Source organism: Athene noctua, chromosome 23, assembly GCF_965140245.1.
Source record: "Athene noctua chromosome 23, bAthNoc1.hap1.1, whole genome shotgun sequence".
In the NCBI taxonomy this organism is placed as follows: Eukaryota; Metazoa; Chordata; class Aves; order Strigiformes; family Strigidae; genus Athene; species Athene noctua.
The window spans coordinates 7830998-7846556 of NC_134059.1; the positions used below are offsets into that span (position 1 = coordinate 7830998).

A 15559-nucleotide genomic window follows, 5' to 3' on the forward strand; every position below is an offset into this window, starting at 1 on the left:
AGGCTGGTTAAAGACGATGACACAAGAGTATAAGAACGCGGGGTTTTTTGAAATTCGGGGTGCGTGTGGCAGAGCTGCGGCTCTCCGTGCACCCAGCGCTGCTTTGCCTATTGCCTCTCACCCAAAATTGATCGAACCCAAATAAAATTATATATTTTTATAAAAATTGGCTTTGTCTGATTATAACAGCGGGGACATCGCCAAGCCGGCGTGCAACCCGCTCCCCCCGGAGCCGCTGCACGGCTCGGCACCGGGCGATACACCCGAATGTTTACCCACCCTCTCAGACAGATTTTGCTTATCACGTTTATACCATCAGCAGTGCCGCTATCAGCACCTAAGCCTGATCATTTAAAGACTAATTCAGGGTGTCCAGTCAGTTACAATCGCACCGTGTATTCACAAATCAGACGTCAGCCTGAAGGTGAACTGGAGCGCGGCAGCTGGACTTTACAGGCAGACTCGGTCACACAGCCCCTCTCCTGTCTGCAGTACCCGAATTCCTCAAGACACAAAACTACCTAAAATGAGCTTGAGAGTTATCTACAAAACACAACCCTGTGGACTCACCAGCTGTGAAAAGAGTCAGAGAGTCAAATTTTGTAAGGGTACCTAGCTGCATGCCCAGCTGACGAGGAGCCCTTCTCCCCTTCTTCCGACCCAATTCGGAGCCCTCTTGCACTTGACGTGTTTCAGTGGTCACTGTTGCTTTACGTGGGTATTAATGGAAACGGTATCATAAATTTATTTTATTTACTGTGCCGGCAAAGCAACAAGTTTTTAACAAACCTGTTTAAGCTGAGGACTGTTGAGTGAGGTGGGAGTGCAGCTCAGCAGCTTGCACAGCCCCCACCACCCCTGTGTCCCACACACAGGGCTCCCGGGCGCTGCTCACATGCTGCATTTCAGCTAAAACACAGTTTTTCATCCTCCAAAAAACTTGCATCAGGCTTTTTCCATTTACATTACTGAAATGGCCCCAGAATCACATCCTCTCGCATGCTGGTGAGGCGCTCAGCAGACCCCATCATACGACCCCCGGTCCTGTGCGTGCTGCCAACCTCCTCGTCCTCATGCTGAGCGACACAGGCGCGTGCAAGAGCGAAGAGGAAGGGTATACACGGAGATGGAAAAAAAAAAAATATCGTCCCTAAGGCTACAGTATGTGAAACTTTGGCTCAGCTCCCTCCTCACCGAGGTGTGCCCGCAGCGCTGGGTGTGCCTGCCCTTACCCTGTTACTGCTCAGCAATGCAGTAACGCCACATTCCTCCTCCTGCCCGAAGATGCCTCCTCCCCATCTCGGCAAAAAGGAAGTGGGGAAAAACACTGGAACGTTTTAAAGAGAAAGCGAGAGGTAAGCCACCAGCTGCTGCCGCCGTTCCTGCGCGCTGGCGGTGAGCGGAGCCCTGCCCAGTCAAACCCATCAGTGCCTGACCAGTTAGTGCTAACCACCTACGCTGGCCCGGGGAGAAACCCACCAAACTCCCCAGCTCCCTCCTCCCCTGGAGTGACTGTGCTTGAGAAGGCAAAGGAGAGGAAGGTCCCACCGATTCAGGTTTCGGCCAGGCTGCTGGTGACACTGGACATGGCACTCCTGCCAGCCTTGGCTGGACGGCCGCTGCTGGGTGCCCGTCCTGCCTGGTTTACAGCCCTACCCTAAAGCACTGGCAGGCAAAGCAGGAGGCTGAACCTGCCCTTGGAAAGACGTTAAATGCCACCTATTGACCCTGCCAGAGCCAGCAATGCTGAGCATTAATGTGCGCCGAAATGGTGAGGCTGCAGCCCAGTAAAGCACAGGACGTTGCAGTTCTGCCACACGAACGAGGGTCGGACTGGAAAATGCCACCTCAACGCCAAGCTGGATGAATTATCCAGAATACCTTGATCCATCCTCTCCTCCTCCAGCCTGCCCTCAGTGACTTGCCAAAGCAAAGTAAGCCATCACCTGGAACGTCAGGCTCTGCAAGTTCAAACACGAACCAAGGCAAGGAATAGCCTCATTTACAGAATATCTCCTGCAAATCGGTAAAAGCATGGAAGGAAAAAAAAATCAGCTGTGATCAGCTGGGAGCTCAGGGGCAGCGTGACTCGGCGCTGGAGATCCCAGACACAGCCCTGTGCCTGTGATGGGACATTCCTGCTGGAACGCTGCTCTTCTGTTCCTGCTGGAACCCTTCTGCGCTGGCAGCAACCGGGAGAGATGCTGCTGGGCTGGTTTTAACTTTCAGGTGGAAAGAGGTCCAGCACTGAGAACAGAAATGCATCCCAGCTGATCTCCCCCTAAAAAGGAGGGAGGGTGCAGAACAGCCCTGCCAGCTGGGGACACGTGTCACTCGGTGTCACAAGCTCACAGTATTCTGCAACGGCCAATACCTGCCAGGCCTCTGCTTTATAACAAGGGTCCTGAGCTGGACGGGCAGCCGGGGCCCCGTGCGGCACGTGGGGTCAGATTCCCCACAGCCCTGCTAGGCTCCGACATCGGGGACGGAGCGGGACGAGCCGCGGCGGAGGAAGGCCCCGTGGGTTCATCATCCTCGGGCAGGTCGCTGGGTGCTGCACCCAGAGCAAACTCCGTAACAAACGCGCCCAGGCGGCGGCGGCCAAAGCTGAAAAGGATGTGACTCCTGCATGAGTAGCTTTGTTTTACTTCCTCTGACCTGACATTAGCTTTCTGTTCAGATTAAAGGCACACGAGTACTTTACTCCTCTTGGAGCTTTTCCAGGGACGCCATCCGCATTCAGCGGCTTTAGATTTAGTTGAAGTGTGATGCCAGTCATCCAGTGCTGATCAGTCTGGAACAACAGTGTTCAATCAGTTTCTAACTTCTCTTTCTCTGGAGTTCAGAGGAACATAAATGTAACTGGAAATCAGGGGCAGAGCACAGCATGGAAGAACACTCAATCTCTTGAAATGCAAAACCTCCATTAAGGAAAAAGGATGCTAATTGAGTATAATTTTATAGCTTGAGCATATCAAAATTAAGCAATATTTAATGCTGCTGTTGCGTTTCTCATTGACGCATTAATAAATGCCTGAAAGCACATTTGCTACACAGGCAGCTGCTATTACACAGGGGAAAATATAATAATAAAATAAGGCAGAGTGAGATTTGCTTAGTGATGCCGAGCAGGATCTTGGCACAGGGAGAGCAGACTCCGGAGTCTGGAGTCCCAGTCCCCTCCAGTTCCTGCCTTCCCAGAGCTGGGACGAAGCCCCAGACGCTCTCCATCACCAGACCCGGTACAGCCTGTGTGTGTCCTGTCAGCCATGTGCAAATGCTTGTGGGAAAGACCTGGAAGGAGGTACAAGACCTGGAGCTGGGAGCACTCAAGCCTCACGGGAGAGAGAAACTTGGGAAGGGTTTGTCAGGGGTAAGGAATGCTGCCCCGTGTTGTAATTTTGACAGTTCTCTGCTGATTTCAGTAATAAAACGTTTCCTCCAGATAATCTTTTCGTTTCCCATTGTAATCAAAACCTGACCAGCAAATCACCTCCTCATTCCAGCACATGCAGATGATTTAAAACACTGTCTTTACTAGTTGTCATGGGTTTTTTTTAAAAGGATTTCAGGCATTCCTAATGAAAATTCCAATTCATGTCCTGAAAACCCCACACCTGCTCTGAAACCAAATAAAACTTGGAACCGAAAACCAGCTGACCTAGTTCAGGCTTAAATTCAAGTTACCCTGGGAGCTGGCTCCGGAGGGCAATGCCCCTCGGACTCAGCCTCCCTTTGCAGCCCCACTATGGCATGTGCCTGGCGTTGGTCTGGGGCTCGGCTGCCTCGGGGGTGACTGGTCCCCCCGGCACAGCAGCTCGGGACCTGCTACGTACAGGCTGCAGCTGGCCAAATGCCAGCGGGCAGCTGATCCACGCACAGCCATTGCCCCAAATCCCAGCAAAGGTGAGACAAGCTCCCTCCGGGAGCCGCACACCAGCTACAGATTAAAGCTAGAGCAAAGACTGTCAGTATTCACCCTTAAGGTCAGACTTTTCCTTTTTTCCTCACCACTTCTTCCCACATCCAGCAGGGTTTCACGTGCCCAGACACACACCGGGCCGGCACAGGACCCTGCCTGGAGCTGCCCCCCTCCCGCGGCACAGCCCACCCCGGGACGGGCAGCAAAGCTGGCAGGGTCTGCGGGCTGGGAAGCCTGCCTGCTTTCCACTGGGAGGTTTGATAAAGTTATCCTGGAGGAGGAACATCTTTATTTTTGTCACGTCCCCATTTTCTAAAGGAGAAAATATTCCATTAGCGAAGTCCGGCTGCTGTCTGGAGAATTCTCGCAGGCTGTTCCAGCTATGGTGATGGAGCAGGGAGGGGGTCTCTGTGCTCCCACTGCTGCTGGCCAGCGAGTCCCTCAGCACAGCAACTCTGCCTCCACCTCCAACCGTCAACAGCACCAAGTGTAAACCAAAGGGGTATTTAGGAGCCCCCTTTAAGCCACGTATCCTCCTTCACACAAGTGGTGACTGAAATGGAGGTCACACTGTTTTCTGCTCCTGGTTGCCAGCTTTTTCCTCCCCCCACCTGCTGGAATTGAAACCAGGGACCCTCTGTGCACAGGTTTTGATCCTGCCAGGGTAAAACACAAGTGTTTTGCTCTGTCTTTGCTCCCCTCCCCGGGCAGCACGTGGGGCCGGCCTGGGTGAGCACAGCCCCGCGTCCCAGACCGCACTGCGGAGCTCGTGCCCGTCACGGACAAAGTCCAGCAGCACCCGACCCTTGTCCGCGCACAGACGTGTGGAAGATGAAGCAACACATCATTCCACCTCAGCAGTGCTCCTGCCGAGACCCACCGAGCCGGTGCTGTGCCACAGTTTGGGAAAAGTCACCAATGGGCGGAGGTCACATTTTTGTCTCAGGTTTCCCTCCACAACTCTGCAAAACCCAGAGCCCCAGAGCCATGGCCCAGGCGAGTGGGAAGGGATGTCCAGTGGCCATCAAAGCCAAGGTGCCGCTCAGCCTGGGCTGGCTTCCCAGCTGGATCAGGATGGGCCCCCAGACTCACAGTTCTTGAACAAAAGCATTGTGTTAATTACGGTTGAATGCCTTCCTCCAAGGTAAATAATATCAAAAGAAAAAAATAATATTTGGATTCAGAATTTGGGTTCCAGGCCTACAGCAGGTCGGCCAGAAGAGCACCTGGGTGAAGCGGGACAGTATTAGGTGCCTCTGACTGTTCCTCTGCGACCTCCTCCTCCTCCTCTCCAGGAGGCAGCCACCACTCCTCGAGACACCACAGCAGAGCCCAGCCACGGACTGGCCACCTCACCACAGCTGAGCCACGTGGCCATCCCACGCTCCACGTTTTCCTGTCTCTGTACCCGCCGCAGCCCGTGGGAAGGCTCCTCTGGGCCTGCACCAAGCGGGCACACGGTGCTTCAGTACAGCGGAAGCCACTGTGGTAATGAAATCTCAGTTTTATCACTTTATTCATTTTTAATAGGGCAGGGTCTTAATATAGCTTGCTGGGCTTTAAGGTTTCCTTTTCTTTTTATATCCCTATTTTACTCAAGTGGTTTTGGGAGACAACGCCTCCAGCACACTTGTGCCCGAGCAGACCAACTGTCCCCAAGATTTCTTGGGCCTTCACAGAGGTATGCTCTGGCAGCAGGGGTTGGTCCTTATGCCACAGTTTCCCTTCCAGCACCTCCTAGCCCCTGTGGTGGCCGGTCTCCGCCCCCCGAAGCCTCCAGCACGCACCCGCAGCATGCCCAGCGCCTGCCGTGCCCCTGCCCGCGACGGGCAGCTGCCCGTGGCCCTGCTGCCAGCGCGGAGCTGCGCCCCGGCCAAGGGACGCAGCTGAAACTGGAGCCGAGCCACTGGCCAGCCCGGGAAGCCGACCCCTCTCCAGCCTTCTGCCGAGCTGGAAACGCTCCCCGCTTCTCTCCTCCAGCACGTCCACCCCCGGCAAGGGCACAGCTCTGGCTCCTGGGGCTCCTGTGCCCAAGAGCATGGCCGAGGTTGTCCCTGGGCAAAACCAGCCACGCCAGTTACCCCACGCGAGTTACACCCCAGAGCAGCAGCGGCTGCGGCGATGGCCTCGCCCGTGCCCTCCAAAGCATTTCCAAGCAGCTTTCCCCGAGCTGGTGGCTCGGGCGCTGCACACCGGGCACCGGCCGAGCCCGGCTCGTGCAGAGCGGGTGAGCGGAGCCGGGCTGCGGAGCATCATCTCCCTGAGCCGCTCTGAGCGGTCACACGTCCGGCCCTCCCCTGGCCGGCAATATTTAAGTTAAGCCTCAGGTGCTTACGGTGCTTTGCAAATTCAGGCAGAGCTCTTCTTCCAGATGACATTAAACTCGTGCAGTTCTCCCAGATATAAAGCCTGGCTTAATCAAAGTTGCAATTAAACCTGACAACCTCCATGTGCAGGCTCTCCTAAATAAGATTAGGAACAGCTAAAATTAGTCTAATTTAGTGTTAATAATTAATCCTTTTAGCCACTCTTAATCCAATTTAAATGTCCACACAAGGAGCTTGAACAGACTTTGTTCCTCAAATTTAAACCAAAATTGAACTAAATATTATTTAATTGAACCAGCACAATCTGAGTGCTGCTACAAGAGGTGTTTGCCACAGATGACTATCAGTTGCTTGGTTAACGCTCAAAATTATCCTGGGCTCTGTGCTTTCCCTGCTGCTCCAGCTCTTACAGCTTCGGGATTGCAGGGACATCTCCATCTCTGTTTAACAAATAAAAAGGACCCTTCCTAGTCTTCAGGTTGGACAAGAGACTTTCAAATATAAGCTTCAGTACACAAAGAAAATCCTGGCTTGGAAAAAAAAAAAAAAAAAAAAAAAAAAAGCACTTTTTAGGCAAAATGTCATGATTCCAACACTTCACAGTGACCTTTGTTTCTGGGATTGCGCACTGCCCAGACACGCTGCTCGGGGGTTGTGCGGGGCCTGAGCAGCCCATCGCACCCGGAGCTGGAAGGAGAGAGCACATCTCACACCCCAAAGCGCTGCTAGCCTCGCCGCCAGCCAGCCCTGCTGCGGTGACCTTGAACTTTCCCTGTCTAATTGCCGTCTCCTCCAGCTATCTTTCCTGCAATGGTCATTTTTCAAAGCGTTGCAGAAGAGAAAAACATAGCTTGAATGCAGGAATCAGCTGCAACCTTTGCTGCCAAGTTGGCAGAGAAGATAAGGACCTTTTATTTAAAGAAAAAAAAAAAAAAGGCACCGAGAAGGGATAGACAAGTCTTTAGCAACTTTTACAGCCAGTCTTGCAATAGAGTTTCCTAAGCACACTGAAAACTCGCAAAAAAACCCCAAGTTTTCACAGGCAGTTTCCTTGGAGCCTCTGCTTGCTGTGATCGCCCAGGCGGGGGTGCTGCGGGGGGCGGCGGGGCGGTGGCGGGGAAATCCTCCAGCCTCCCTCGGACGTGCGGGATGTGAGGAGCGAGGGGTGACTCACTGCTCCACACACACCCACCACAGAGCTCAGCAAGGAAGGGGAAAAAAAAAAAAAATCAAAACCAAAACTGACAAATTCAAGCACCACCAAATTCAAGTCCCTTTTCGAGGCGGTGGGTGGGTGCCCACACTCTCTCGGGGCATTAACACCTGCAGCCCAGGGAGGGCAGGAGGAGATGGGATGGAGACAGCACGGTCCTCACCCGGAGGATTGCAATCCCAAATTTGGAACTGCAACCCCAACATAAACCAGACTTTAGTCTGGTTTAATTATAGAATCAGAGAATGGTTTGGGGTTAGAAGGGACCTTAACGATCATCTAGTCCAACCGTTATGAGCCGGGTCAGCGATGTCAGGGCAGAATTTGGGCAGTATCACCTCGTAGGGCTGTCTTACAGAAGGGAAGGTGTTTAAATCGTCCAACAACAGAAAAAAGGGACGTGGCTAACACCTCTGCCCCGTTCCCACAGTCAGAGACAGAACCAGTGCTCGGCCTCGGCCGTGCCACGCACGCGGACACGCCAGCTGCGGCACCAGCGAAGGGGAAACATGGCAACAGTTATTCATGTCACAAGTTATTCAGGTCACAGAGAGGTTTCTCCCCGGCAGGCTGAGACAAAACCCAGCTCAGGGGCCTCAAAGTCCCATTCCCTGTGCAACTGTCCCTCCTTTCCATCCGCTGGGGGCAGGGAGCAAGAGAACAGCCCTTTTCCCCTCCCTGGCTTGAGGACAAGGAACCCCCTTTGCCTCCAGCTTGCTTTGGGGGTTGCCTGCCCCCCACTTCGGGCTGCGCCTCACTGGGTTTATGAACACCCCTGGGTGCCCCCCCAGGAGATGCAGCCTGGGGAGCCAGCAGGCAGTGTCCTCCTTTACAGCATCTTTCGCAAAGGCTCCCTCTGGGCTTTTCCTCTTCCCCCAACACCAGCTGCCCCTTCAAAGTGCTGCTACAGCGACAGCTCACACCGTGTTGTAATTTCTATGTACTGCCCCGGCAGAGCAATTCCCATCAGCTCGGCCAGACGAGAAATCTGTCCAGGCACCATCATCTGCTCTGTGAAATCCCAAATTGCTGGGATTTACAACTTCTTACGGGTTTAATAACTTCTCTAAGGTCAGCGGCCGCTGAAAGGTATGTGGTCCTTCAGCCCGAGCAGGATCCGCGCGCGGATGGAGCCACCGGTGGAAGCAGCTGATGTAACCCGCGGTACGTTATCGATGCAATGCTCGGCGGCAGCAAGCCAGGGAAGAAATGTGACAGTGCTGCCTTCTGTTTTTCCCCAAAAAGGAAATACATGAATCACAAGGAGTGACACAACGGGGTATTACAGAGTTTCAGCATCAAGTGTAGGAAAAAGTGAAAAACAGGGTCTTAACAGGTTGCCTGTAACTTTCACTAATTTCGGCATTTCCAGTTCTCTTAATTCCAAGAAATCCAGGTGCTGTCACATGCAGCATCTACCTGCTTTCTAATGATTCCCTTTGCCGTGAGCCACCTACAGAAACCTTTAACAAACATCTTCACACCTTGTCCTGGGTAACGCTGAGGCATTTTTTTACCCATTTCACCGCAAGGAAGGGCAGCGAGGCACAAACATCTGTCCTGGTAAGACATGTCTGTGTCCATAGGCTGTAATATTTTCCAAGCTATGGACACAGACCCTCTCCCTCGCCCCCAAGTACTAGCTCAGCTCCTAATAATATTCAACATTTCTTACAGCAGCCACGGAGCAGCACTGCAAGTCGTACAGAAGATCCCTGGCTCGGAAATCAGATTTTGGGGTAATTTTTTTTTTTTTTTTTTTTCCTGGAGGAGGAAGGTGGGGGAGAACACGAAGAAGTTTTGTTTAAAAAAAAAAAAAAAAAAATAAGGGAGGGGGGTGGCTTTTTTTAGCCTGGCCGGATTAAGGGCAGGAGCTGCCAGGGCGGGGGGGGGGTGGCCCGGGACACCCCGCCCGCCCCGGCCCCGCCCGCCCCGGCGGCGATATAAGGCGGCGGCGGGAGGCGACAGGCAGCAGCTGCCAGCGGAGGCGAGCTGAGCTGAGCCGAGCCCAGCTAAGCCGAGCCCAGCTAAGCCCAGCCCGCAGCGCTCACCGCCCCCTTCCCTGCCCCGCTGCAGCCGCCACCGGCAGGTAAGGGGGTGCGATGGGGGGTGCCGGGGGGGTCCCCCCAGCTCCGGCTGCGAAGGGTCTGCGCTGCCGGGCAGGTCCCTCCTGCGGGCGGCGGGGCGAGGGGGTGGGTACGCTTTCCCCAAGTGAGCCTCGAGCAAAAATCAAAAATCCCCCTTTAAAACCGGGCCGGGGCGGGGGGGGGGGCTGCGGAGAGCCTGGCCCGCCCGGGGGGCTCTGACCGCTACAGGGAAACAGCTGGATTTAACTCACGTCCCCCTCTCCTCTTCTCTTGTAGAACTGACATCTTCCACATCTGCTGCAAAAAAAAAAAAAATGGAAACCATGCATGAGCTGATCCCCTTCGCCAGAGAAATGCTCAGCCAGAAGCCCAACAGGAAGATGGTGAAGCTGTACGTGCTGGGCAGCGTGCTGGCCTTCCTCGGCGTGGTGATCGGCCTGGTGGAGACAGTGTGCAGCCCCTTCACCTCGGAAGGGAGGCTCGAGGAGGAGGAGGAGAAGACACCTGCCCCGAGGAGAGAGCAGATGCTTGCCCAGAAACAGGAGGATTTGATCTTGGAAAAGAGCAAGAAGGCGGGGGCGATGCCGCGGGCCCTGGTGACCCGGCAGCACGCGTCCTGAGAGCCCGCAGCCGAGCGCCAGAGACTCCGCTGCCCCGTGCCAGCCCGGGGTGGTGCCAGCAAGGAGAGAGAAGGGGCTGAAGGAGGAGACCGCAAGTGCAAGACTTGAAAGAAGCGAACGGTTTTATTTGCTGCTGTGCAGCAGTGGGGAAAAAATACCTTTTTGTTGGTATAAACACGTGCAAGATGCACAGCACGGTTTCTTATTTTTATTACAGATGCATTTTACAACATTTTGCAAAATCAATAAATATTTTATATGGTACCGATGCTCTCTAGCTGCATTTATTTTCGAAGCCTTCTCTTATTGATTTTGCGAAGAGGTTTCACTCGCGCCTCTGGTTCCTCAGGTCGTAGCTGGGGTATAACCAGGGAACAGCTGAGGGGGGCGGCTGCACCCTCCCGGTACAGCCCCCCTCCCTGAGCCTGCGCTGGCACCGAGGGGCTTGGAGTTTCCAGACCTCTGGCAGCTGCTCCCTTCCAAAATGGGCCAACTGGGGTGGAGGGAGGAGGTGGCCTTTGTCTCACACAGGTGACCAACACATGCCCTGAGTTGGAATCGTACTTCATGCAGTTCTCCGGGTTTAGGGGCACGAATTCCTGTCTCTGCCATGGCCATACGTGCCCAGAACTGTTAAATAAAAACCTGTCCAAGCCCCAGCAATCCTCTAACAGGCTACAGCTACTGCACAGCTAAAAAAAACTTTAAAAAAAATCTTCTGCCTTTCCCAGGCTCCTTCACAAACACACCACAGACGCCTAACTGGGCAGAGTAATACTAGCTTCCAGTATTGTTGGGGTGTCGCAGATAGAAAAACTGAAGCATGGAGAGACATGATGGCACAGTCAGCTTGGAGGGTGTGGAAACGGAGATCCAAGCTTCAGGGAACTGCCAGACTCATTAGAGGACTTTCACCTATTTAAAAATCTGTCCTGGGCTTAGTAAGAATCTGTTGCATTCAGGGCTATGTCACAGTAGTCAAATAAACCCCCCAGACAGCTACAGCTGAAAGATCCCGACCACACTACAGAAGGGAAGGATATAGCCCCTGCCAGTGATGACAGGGGCAGAAAATCCCTCTTGAGCTGCTCGATGGCCAAGACACGGCCAGGAGCAGGCCACACACCTCGCACAGAAACTGGGAGGTGTACCTGTGATACGTCACTTGACTAATGGTTCGACCAGATGATCTTCAAGGTCTTTTCCAACCTGAATGATTCTGTGATTCTGCAATATGTCACCATCCAGCTAAAAGCAAAACAATACAAACAGGAGGAGATGATGGAAAGTGAAAAAGCACCGCCTCACACCGGTGCCAGACGTATAGCTCCTCCCAGAGCTGCACGTGTTAAGATCAGAATCTGAAAATACAGGAATGCAGCTGAAGTTCACCCTTACATTTTCGTAATACATAACCATGCAACATGTTTTGTTGACTTACTTCTGACAAAAAAAAAAAAAACAGCAGCATATTGCCGAGGAGGAATCCTACCGAGTGTGCACAAAAACTCCGTTCAATCTTTGAATCGAGTATAAAGTACCCTTTCCTCACGGGGAAAAGAGCAGAATCCAATTAAATTAAAAACAGCCTGTGAGAAATACTTCATTTAGTCCATAACCAAGCCTTTTGGTCTCTGGCAAGGTTGAACAATCTGACACCTCGTTGATACCAATGGAAATTCCATGGGAAAACACGAAACGATAATTCAGGCCTGAACAAAGCCACCGGCTGACGAGCATCCATCTTTCCCCCCAGTTCCAGCTTTAAGCAGGTTATAGCTCCCATCACAGCCTCAGGGACAGGGAAGGCTGACCTGGAATTCACTGTGGCACGCTTGGTGCATGGATAAACCAGGGACCTGAACGTCTGCGGCTTTACCAGGCGTGAAAATACGGCCAGGCCCGAGCTCTCGCACGTTACTGCAATTCAGAAGCATCGCTGCTGCGGCAGGGCTAAACTGTTTATAGATGGATTAAACCGAGATGAAAATCACGTCTTTGTCCAAGGCAGCTGCAAAACCAGGTTGTCTTCACACCACGTACGTGGCCTCCTTGCATCGTGCCAGCACCTTGCTGCCCACAGCCATCCAGTCACAGCGTTTATGAGCTTAAAGCAAAGAGGTCTGTGGAACAATCAAAATAGTTCCTCCTAAGACAGCTAACGGGATTAGACAGTTAAACCACACGCTGCGCCGGTGGTTCTGGAGCCCACTCGCTAAAATCATGTCCTGCAGAAGACAATCTCCTGCCTCCTGACGCACTGCAAGCTCAGAGATCGTTACCTCCCACATGTCGCCCCGAGAGGTCAAGCCTACGCGTTGCCATTTCCACAGCGGATTGCACCGATATTAGACAGGACCAGCTCTCTGCAGGGCGAATGAGACACGTATCAATGGCTGATTTTACCCCAATGACTATATAAAGTCTTATCTAAGCCACTCAATGACAAATTCAGTGTGCATGGGGGTTTAGTAATCCATTTAACATCCCTTTAACAATGATGAATGACAGACTTGCCAGATGCAGTAGATTAAAAGGCTTCAGCAAGCTTCCCTATCTTTAAACCATGGCACGGCTCTCCCAACCAGCCTGTTTCCCAGCCCCATCTCCAGAGCCCCCTCACATCTGTATTTTGTCACAACAAGCTGCAGAAAGCCCTGGCCAGTACAACTGCCCCAAACACAACCCCATGCAACCAGCGTCCACACACACCGGCCACGGAACACGGCGGAGTCACTCCGAAAGCCCGTGTGTGAATTGTAAAGAGAAATTTTAATTATAAATACAGGGATATATCAGAGAGCAACCAGACGGAGTAAGATGTACAGTCAGTACGAGTAAGCTTCAGTGTAGAAGCCTATGGAGCATAAGACTGACTTAAACTAAAGTCCAGAGGAATAAGCTCTTAAGGAGGGCCACACTTTGCCCAAGGTGTGAGTTAGATTGCTGAGCATCACATGAAGTTGATTTCTGTTACTCTCCTTTTAAGACTTGTCAGAACTCAGTTTACTTTAACCTGTAAATGGGACATTTTCCTGGTGCATTAAATCCTCAGGAAAACTGCAGCTGGCATGAAAACTAGTGAGTGTTTGTCCCCATCCTGCAACACCTCTTCAGAGATCTTCTTTCAGCTTGGAGTCGTTGTCCAGGCTTTCATCATATGGAGTTGATGGCCACCTAAAACCCAGCAGCCCTCCCTCACAGGCCAGTCTCTTCAAGGGCATGAGCCAAATATCTCGTCCTCACTCGATATTTGCAGTTTGGACTCTGGATGTTTCGAGAGGTGCCAGGCTAAAATTAGGGGCCCAGATAAGCCTATCAGCTTCTGCCATCCAACACCAAGGGCACTGGGAACATGGACAGTGGCCAACACTTAAAGCAGCCACAGTACCAAAAATCAAATATCAAAGGCAGCAATTCCCAATTCGGTCATGCAGGAAAAAAAAAAAAAAAAAAATTCAGTGCTTAGACAGGCCTTAAAACATCACAGTATTTTCTCTAAACCAGCAGCAAGTAGAAATATCATGTCAAATCAAAGACGGCCCTATGATCACCTTGAGTCTCCCCTGGGACCCGAGAGGGCATTTTTCAGGAGCGGTGCAGCCGTGACAGCGACGGCATTTGCAGGATGTCGGCGCTGCCCGTGGGCTGTGTCCAGGAGCCCCGCGAGGCGGCGAGCGGCCGTGCCAACACACACACGCATCTGTCGCGGCCCAGCAGCATCACGTTGACACGTACATCAGCCTAATGCGCGTATAACTGAGGGCAGGCCTTTATAATGGTGATATCCCATCTGAAGAGCGGAATTAGATGTGTTGATGGTAAAGTATGCTGCGTATGAGAAATAATGTTTCAAAGTCTGCTTGATAAAGGAAAACAAGAGGGGAGGAAAAAAAAAATCATAATCCTCTGCATTTAACAAATATTTAATAACGGGTTGAAAAAAGCCAAATATCACTCCAAAGAGGAAAAAAAGAAGTGGCATCCCAGTTCCTGCCAAGTGCCTCTGAGTCCCTGAGCTGCATGCACAAGCCTGCCCGAGCCCCAGCCCTGCCCTGGGACACGCTCCCTCCAGGCAGGGGCTCTGCACCAGCTCCCCCCTCCGCTGCCCTGCCAGTTTGTTGTCAGAACAAGTTTCCTTCGCCTATTTGTTTCCTCCAAGGCAGCTCCAGGCGGCACTAAATGAAGAACCTCCCCTGCGCGGCGCAGTTAGCACAAGGCCGAGCATCACCCCCGGAAAAGCACGGCTTCAAACAGATGAGCGATACAGAAGCGACCTGCGGTGGGGGGACGCATCCAGGATAATTCGGGTGAAGCCGTTTCAGACGCAGTGAGCTGCTCCCCCCGGCACGGCGCCGGGCCCCCTCTGCCAAGGCGAGAAGGTTTGGCAGCAGCTGGTCCAGGACCAGCTGCCATCAGAAAACACTTCTCCACAGTTGCCTCTTCCTGCCCTCCTCTTCCTTCCCTCACTCCCCGCCCCCAGGAAAAGGTTAAAAACAAGTTCTTAAGTTGCATACCGCAAAACAAACCCAGAAAAAGCTGCGAGTGGGAGTGAGGAGCAGCAGTGCCCTGGAAGGGTGACAGGCGGCCAAGAGCAAACCCACGGGCAGCGAAACGCAGGCAGATCCGGCAGCTCCTGCTGCTGCCGCAGCCCCCAGCCCTCCCGGGGACCAGGCCAGCACCCCCGGCCTTCATTTCCACACAGGACAGCCTGAGCGGCGCATCCACAAATTCTCCTTTATAAAGAGTTTTAAGTTACGCTCAAAACATTCAGTATTGCAGTCCTTTATTATCAGCTACTTTTGTTTCACACAAAATCCCCCCAACCCAACCCTCCATTCCCGTTAAAGAACACACCAGCGACGCCAGCGCGGTGTTTGGCCCCCGCACGCCCGCCTCCAGCCCCGCGTCTCCCCGCACCGACGGGGGGCAAAGAGCACGCCACCTTCCCGACACGCTCGCAGGCGGCGCGCAAAGGTTGGCAGTTATTGCTTTATTGCAGTATCCTAACGCTAGCAATAAACAAGAGCTGAGAAGAGCCTCTCTCCCTGCCAGCCACACAGACAACAGCACAGCTCAAGTAAGGTTAATTAGTTCTTTTTTTTTTTTTTTTTTCAAGCTATGGAATGAAACGGCTGTCCCATGATCCCGACCCAAGTTCAAAGCAAAGAGAGGCAGGAAAAAGCAGAGTGTTCCCTGACCAAGTGTGGGCTGAGTACTTCTTACAGGAGGGAAGTTGAGGCTGAAGTAGAAAGTTAAAAAAAAGAAAAAAATTATCAAGCAGAAGCAATGCTAGAGAGCTCCGCCACCCTACCAGCTGTGCCATTAAATTAAATCTTTATTTTAAAGCTGCAATAGGGAGAAAAAAAAAAAATGTAAATAGTTCTTTC

The 15559-nt window shown here is 52.6% G+C and overlaps 1 protein-coding gene across 1 annotated transcript; it reads left to right on the forward strand.

The window, feature by feature from the left end:
* The first annotated feature begins 9414 nt into the window (after positions 1–9414).
* On the forward strand, positions 9415–10433 carry G0S2 (G0/G1 switch 2). Its single transcript, XM_074925513.1, has 2 exons — positions 9415–9551; positions 9826–10433. The coding sequence occupies exon 2, from the start codon at positions 9864–9866 to the stop codon at positions 10167–10169; it is 306 nt and encodes a 101-aa protein (XP_074781614.1). The 5' UTR covers positions 9415–9551; positions 9826–9863; the 3' UTR covers positions 10170–10433.
* The last annotated feature ends 5126 nt before the right edge of the window (positions 10434–15559 follow it).